At 38.5% G+C, this 7,631-nt stretch overlaps 1 protein-coding gene across 1 annotated transcript; it reads right to left on the bottom strand.

The window, feature by feature from the left end:
* On the bottom strand, positions 6-6,641 carry LOC104720133 (the record flags this gene model as incomplete). The annotated part of the gene is made up of 25 exons (XM_010438095.2): positions 6,270-6,641; positions 6,055-6,167; positions 5,848-5,964; positions 5,496-5,642; positions 5,071-5,382; positions 4,837-4,994; positions 4,450-4,571; positions 4,275-4,366; positions 3,991-4,189; positions 3,832-3,892; positions 3,554-3,702; positions 3,393-3,463; positions 3,153-3,326; positions 2,859-2,939; positions 2,349-2,447; positions 2,176-2,265; positions 1,825-1,900; positions 1,646-1,739; positions 1,496-1,565; positions 1,213-1,392; positions 815-937; positions 645-728; positions 377-561; positions 144-282; positions 6-44 (listed from the first exon to the last, which is right to left on the bottom strand). Coding segments are annotated over exons 1-25 (3,213 nt in total), but the record flags the coding sequence as incomplete, so codon positions are not given.

Below are 7,631 nucleotides of genomic sequence, written 5' to 3'. Positions count from 1 at the left end.
AATATCTCCTTGATTGGACGGTGGGCAGCAGTAACACATAGATTCTGAGCGCACCAAAGAGAAATTCAGAATATATATGAGCATTTCTTTGCATTTTTGGCAGACCATAACAACAGAGTTTAAAGGAATTACTAGGAATCTACCTTAAGGTCGCTTCCAGAATATCCATTAGTCATCCTAGCAACCCCATCAATATCCAAATCAGGGGACAAGTCTTCTTTTGCAAGTATAACCTTTAATATATTTGCTCTATTTGGAGCATCTGGTAGTCCTAACATCAACCTACACAAGTCAATACCACAGAATTTTCACAACCTCTAACTGTCACGTCAATTTGACAAAAAAATCCCACAAAAGGAAGCGATTTTTAGTTTACCTACGGGGCAACCGTCTAATGACAGCCTCATCAAGGTCATAAGGCCGGTTTGTGGCTGCAAGAACCAGAACACGTTCCATTTCCTTTGTCTTTAGACCGTCCCAGTGTATCATGAACTCATTTTTCATCTTCCGCATGGCTTCATGTTCCCCCGGGGTTTCTCTTCGGCCTAGCATGCTGTCCACCTACAAGACGGTAAAATATTGTAGGACTGTCAGTGCTCTGATTACAAGCATGATGCGCCTAGGACTTGACCATGAAAAATTACCTCGTCCACAAATATAACGCTAGGTGAAATTTTACTGGCCAACGAAAAGACAGCTTTGACATACTTCTCAACCTCACCAAACCACTGCAGTATTGAGAAGAACACAAGTCTCGAACAAGAGATTCTGTGTATAAATCGGTAGATTCCAAATATCAAGGGCATTCAGTTACCTTAGATGTGATGCTTGACATTGAGAGGTTGATGAAGTTCGCACCAGCTTCCTTTGCCACTGCTTTTGCAAGCATGGTCTTTCCAGTTCCAGGAGGTCCAAATAAGAGAATTCCTTTACATGGCTGCATAGAGAAGAACCAGAGCGGACTGATCAAGAAGCCACCAATGCACAAATCGTTAACAACTAAATTTTAGGAGAAACGAATCTTTGAGAAAACCCAAATTATTAGCTGATACAACTAATATCATTGCTACTCCACAAAAACCATGTAAGTATAGTGGCACACACAAATAAATTGTGTTTCCTTCATACGTCTATGAAAATTGGCAGGACCAAATATATATAAAAAAAAAACTATAGGAGTTTTCTGAAACCTAATGCGGAGAAGAGAACCACCTTTGTTAATTGTCCCCTGGAAAAAAGTTCAGGCCGTTGTAAAGGAAGCATAACCAGTTCCTTTAAGGTATCTTTGACTTTCTCAAGTGCCCCAATGTCATCAAATGTAACATCAATGTCACTGGGCTGAATAACTTCACTTATAAGCCGCTTCTCAAACCCATTATCTGTCACAATGTCCTGAAAGCGACAAAGAAAAGTAACAGTTGTTACATGATATATGAGCCATGGACATAATGAAAATAAGTAAACAACAATCCAATTTACAAGGAAATTTCCTAACCTTGAGAGACTTCTTTGAGCTCGTAGAACCATTTAGCACAGCCTGCAAGAGTCCTATTGCAAATTCTATGCTGAAAGGATTCAAATTTCGCACTCAATACTAAGACAGATAATCAAGAGCAGTAATGCGCAGGGACAAGCTGCCAATTACCTATCACGAGACACAATAACCCTAGCATCTGGATCAGTATCAGGATTACGCCTTAGATGGTCGCTAAGAGCCCATCCAATGATCTTTTCTGCACCTAAACCGAAATGTCAAAGTCAACTCTTAAGAATAGCATTCCATTGTCAATTATGGTCATCATGTCGAACAAAAGGAATATATACTGTCGCTTTGAAGTGCTAGATCCTTCATGCACAGCGTCTCAATTCCTTCACATTCCAGACCACATCGTCCCAACACCTGAATTGAGATGCAAATATAGAATCGTTTTTAAAACTTCTGTAAAGCCCCTGCTTTTAAATCAGGAAATGAGACTTGAGAGTTAAGCTAACAGCCAAAATACCAAGGATATAATTTAGCTAGATACGTTATACGTAAATCCAAAAAGTTTCTCATCTATAAAACTTATACTGTGTCCAGACATAGAATGCTGCCATAACCTTTTTTTAATTGCATATTAAGTCCATAGGAGAGCCAAAAGCATACCAATACCATATATTCAGTGAAAGACATACCATGCGCAAGTGATTGAAATTAGCCTTCATTTTCAAAATCTCAGCATCACGATCCAACTGATACTTCCAGGATGTAAGTTCTTCCTCATCCTGGGAATAATTAGCTCCTTCAAGTCTACGGTTTCTTTGACAGACAACACACGAGAATGCTTATGACTCACAGAGTAACAGACCTGTGGGATTTGAATAGTAACTTTATTCCCAAAGAGCTCCGTTAGACGTTTTGTATTCTCTGGAACTTCCTCCTCTCGTGTATGTAGTCGTCCAATATCCTAGGAATATTAAGAAAAATTAACATTAGTCTCAGTATATATAGAAGAGAAAAGATACCCTCAGCATTGACACTAGCCAGTTGAAATAACAGTCGCTGGATCAAGCATGTTTAGAGGAACCAAGCAGAGCTGAAAGCCGGCTAGAAAAAAGAACTGATACAGTTGAATGTAAACTCAAAATTCCACACTTTGGTCAAAAGTTTAAGGCATATATGAGCATAAACTAATATTACTAGTCCTAGGCAGGAAAAATAGAAGGTAATAGATAAATACAGAAGAAGAAACCTATAAACATGCATTAATTGGTAACAGATAATGGCCAATTGCCTCAAGAATGACTACTAACATTGTTATGTATTATTTTCCCGCATAGGAAACAATCAAAGAAAAGATGAGAGGACGTTGATTTACTGGTAAAGGTAAGTCAAGGAAAGCAGTTTGGCTGCTGCTGAACTTAGTGAAAGATGGACCTACTTCACTACATGGATGAGACTGCAAAAGAGATGAAAAGAAATGAATTTCATTAATTCGTCAAAACACAATATTAAAACTCTACTTCACTACCTGATATATTTAATTTTCTTTGCCCTAGGAAAAGTTTCTATTTCACTACATGATTTTATAATTTCCAAGAGAGATAATAAATAACTTTTGCGATATGAGCTCAATACATGCAACTGGAGCAAAGCATCGCAAAGTAACTACCTTCTCCTTGAGATTATCAGAATGTGTCTGTGAACTGATCACAATTATGTTTTCTGGGAGATATGCAAGTCTTCTTTTGAACGCACAGTACAAATCGTAATTTCCAACAACAGATTTCTCAGCATCTTTCAAAAATAGAATAAACGGACAAGTTCTGCTCTCAGCATGGACAACCTGGAAACAGAAGAAGATATAAGCACAATGATAACAAAAATTCATTAGTTTGCAACTAAAAAGTACCTCAAACAATGTGTCAACAAGTAAGTTATCTAGATCCTCAGAACCCGAGCTTTCGAACTGAAGATCAGTAGCTATAACAAACAGAAGAAACGGTGTGTGAGACAAGGATCAGTAACTGATGCTGAGGACCAGTAACCAATGTACTACTGAAAATGAAGTACCTTTGCAGAAGAACCCATATCCCAGTTCACACAATAGACCAACATCAACTCCATCAGGTATTGGCTCATCAAATCTAACACCCACTTTAGCTAAAGGATTCTCATCAAATACTAAAATTACTTTCCCTTTAAACCCAGGAGGAGGTCCCCTGAATAAGATTAAGTAAAAAGTGAATATAAAAAGGCAAGAGAAAAGTTCAGAACATAAATGGGAAACATATAGAAGCCAATATCGATCTCAGCAGCTGCCTTAATTCGAACTATGATAAGAAACAAACCTTAAGCCTAAGGTAGACGGCTCCGGATAAACCTCACTACCAATGAATTCTACCCTGTCACCTGCAAGTGTTTTTGTTCTTCCAAATGAAGTATCCGCAAACCAGAAATCTAAGAAGATTGAAGTACATCTTCTGTTGCAAACAATTTAATGGGCCTGCCTTTCTTCAAAGTGTGATTCACTGGAGTTCTGAATGAAGTCTCCGGCTCCAACTTTGTCTGGGAGTCAGGACCAGAAGAAGTAGCAGGAGAAGGGCTAGAACTAGAAGCACTGGCTGAAAAATCCGAGTTTTTCCTTCGATCAATGACCTCAAGACTCTGAGTGGGAAGGTTACATAACTTTCTAGAAGCAGCCAAAGCCTGCAGGAAAACAGATATTTAAGTGTAGATATAAAACCTTTCCTTTTGTAAACTAACAACAAAAGACATACAATATATTGCTTACCACCAGAATTGGATGACTGTCAAATATTAGCAATTTCGCCTCGAAGTGATTGGCAAGCGCTTTAGCTAACATTTCTTGGTATATTTCAGACCCTGGAACGATTACAACAGAAAAGCGAAAATGATGTTGCCGCGTAAAAGAAGTACAAGAACTACACAAGCAAGATACCACAAACCTGTGGGACCAGAAAGTAATATCCTTGGGTTCAAAGTGGTCATGTTGGAGGTATATTTGGCATATTCTTTTTTCTTGAGATGTACATATGAAGAAGCTATTAAGATACTCTTTGTATTTTCACTGCAAAAATAAAACCTTAGTCAGCATACACAAAACAGAGAACAATACCCATGCAAAGCCCAAAATACCAAAGAGAAAAACTGATATTCCGTGTGAAAGACTACAACGGGGAGGATAGAATTAGAGAAACGAAAACCAAGAGAAACATTAGACCTCAGAATTCTATGATGCTATAAACAGATTCGTAATGGACGATTCACATGCACATATCTTCAACTCTGCATAAATACCTGAAAAGAAAAGAATAATATTACTTGGTCTATACCTCAAATAATAGGGAAATTTTTTGAATGAAACTTCCAAGCTTTCGCCTCCGAAAATTCCAGCTTGAATGCCTTCTCTGATTATTGCAGATCGCAGACCATTGCCTGATGTTGTAGCTTGTTGTGGACTTCTTATCACTTCGTTTTCCTCTTCTAATATCTGATACCAGCTTTGTTAATATAATACAAAATATTGTTGATGACGCTAGGGTACAAGGGAAACATAGAGTACTTACCTCCATATTGGAATCTTGATTGTGGCTGCTGACTGCTCCACTATCTGCAGCTTTATTACTTTTATTGTCAACAGATAAAATTCCTTCCACGCTGTCAACAGAAGTAGCAGGCTTCCCTGGCTCTTGGTGGCTCTTACGGGATGATTTTCGATGAGATGAGTCCTGCTGTAAGGTTGCTAAAGTTGTGATAATGGAATTGCCTGTTGGATCTCTTGCCTTTCTCTCTAAATCTAGAAACTTTCCTGCAGGGACCTGTACTGAACCAGCTTTTGCAGTAACTTTTGCTGTAACTTTAGACATTTGCTGAAATATCTGGATAGAACTTAAGGGGAAAACTTATGTGCATTCCCATGGAGATATTCATCTTAAAACTGTAGGAAAATTTTCATCTTGCTCATTTTTATACAAAAACAAAGAAAGGATACAAAAGCATAGCTCTTGAGAAGACCAAAAGCCACTTCGTCACCAGAGTTTAGCACATGGCAATCATTCTTCACGACAGGCTTTCTGTTTATCCACACAGGTCCCCTGCTTCCTGTGGCCTCTAGAATCCCTACAACATTGCCTTTGCGCTGAACATGCATGTGAACAAACAATGAGATTACATGCTTCATAAAGGAGCTCACATATCTCCACACACAACTCAAAAGTAGAAAAAATCATAAGCACGAGACAGAGGAAAAAGAAGCAGGCATGGCATGGGACAGTGCTAATGTTTGAGTGTAAACATTTAAGGACAAAAACAAAAAGAAAAAAAAAAAGAATATATGTATATACCTGAATTCTTGTGACTCTGCACAAGAAGGAACTGAGTTCGCCGTCATGTAATTCGAAGCTGCATGGTCTACTAGAACCAAGAGTGAAGGTTGAATCACAAATGTTAAGGCTTGGATACTGAAAATTCACCAGTAGCTCAACTTGTCAGGATATAGCATTGGTATTATAAATAAAGTTAGAGAAAGGTAGAGGGATTAATTAAACCACCTGTTGAGACTCTGCTAGAAATCGACACCAGGGGCTGTTATAGCTACCGTGTTCATATATCCATCCTCGAAAAGTAATCGTATTTGGTTTCTCTTGCAACTTCGGTGTTGCGACTACAATCCAAAACAAGAAAACACAAAGACGAATTGAAAATAAAACAATCTCAAAAGGAAACAAAATACAGAAAGATGGAACAGAGAATAAGAGAGGCGGACCTTTCGCAACAGATGGTGGTGACGCAGCTGCAGAGACCTCAATCTTGGCGTCTCCGGAGGTTGGAATGTTGCATTTACCAGAACCCGCCGCAGGATTCAGAGTATCAGTTTCTTTAGCCGCCGAAGCGCCGTCGCCATCAGAAACCTTTTGGCGTTTGGGTACAGGAGGTTTATCTCCGGAAGAAGAAGATGGAGGTCTCTTGCCGGAGATAGATTCACTCCGTTTCGGTGACACCATGACTCTTCTTGATCTCTCTCCTTTGTTTGTTACGATTCTTTCAGTAGCGATGCTTTGAGAGTTGAATGAATCAATCAAGAGAACAACGTTAACAAGAAAATAGAATATATATAGGCGTCATTAGAGGAAGCCACAAAGCCCAATAGTATGATCCATTACTAGTCTTAAAGCCCATGTAACTAGGATTTCCCAAGTGAGATAAGTTTCATATATATATGTGTAATGACTCTAAGAAATGTAACCTTGAGAGTTGTACAACTTTCCTTATTCCCATTTATGAAATATAAATCTACAATCACTTTGTTCTTGAAGACAACCTAAAGCTTCTCTCATTCTCTTTGTTCTTTACATTTGAATAAAGCTCCAATGAACTATTGTGTTTTCAGTTTTAGATTTCTGTTTCAATAAGCTCTTTAAGAGCATTATCTATCTTGTTTGAGATTGATTTCATGGTATCAGAGCAATACGGTTCATGGGTTTGCCGGTTCTACTAGTTCCAAAGTCAGACCAGTGACGTTTTCTAATCGTCTCGTCCATTGCTAGGGATCCATCAAGGTCACGAGCTAAGAGGAAGTCAACTAAGAGAAGATAATGATTTCTTCAACCGTTGAAGCTTAAAGCAAAAACAGAACATGGAGCTTGAGAAAGGGGAAGAAATGGTTTAGAGTTATAGGCTTGGAATTTTGCTGGTTGTCGTTTCTATGGTGGTTTGTGCTGGCTAGTTTAGATTATAAGATTGAACTCATGAAGTTAGAATGCAAACAGATGGTCTTGGATTTCATAAGGATGGGTTTATGGCTGAATTTTTTTCTGGTTTGCTGAGAGCACACAAGGTGTTTGTTAAAATGTCAAAGAGAAAGACATTGGTTTTATGCAAATTGTGGTTGGTAAATGGATGAGAAGCAGATAGCAAGTAGGATTTAAGTAGTTGTGGGAAGCGAATTCTTCTTTTTCATAGACGGCTTAGGAGAGTTAAACGAGGTAAAGAAAACCCGAACTCTTTGTGAGACAAATAATAGGTCAAAAGAACCTGAAAAGTTCTCACACTACTGACTGGTTTTATGGTGAAGAGATGCTGCTATCTACATCACAACGATCTTGCTTCGACGACGCATTCTCATGTC

This window comes from Camelina sativa, chromosome 10 (genome assembly GCF_000633955.1).
Source record: "Camelina sativa cultivar DH55 chromosome 10, Cs, whole genome shotgun sequence".
Taxonomy (NCBI): Eukaryota; Viridiplantae; Streptophyta; class Magnoliopsida; order Brassicales; family Brassicaceae; genus Camelina; species Camelina sativa.
This window is presented reverse-complemented; position numbering and strand designations above follow the sequence as displayed.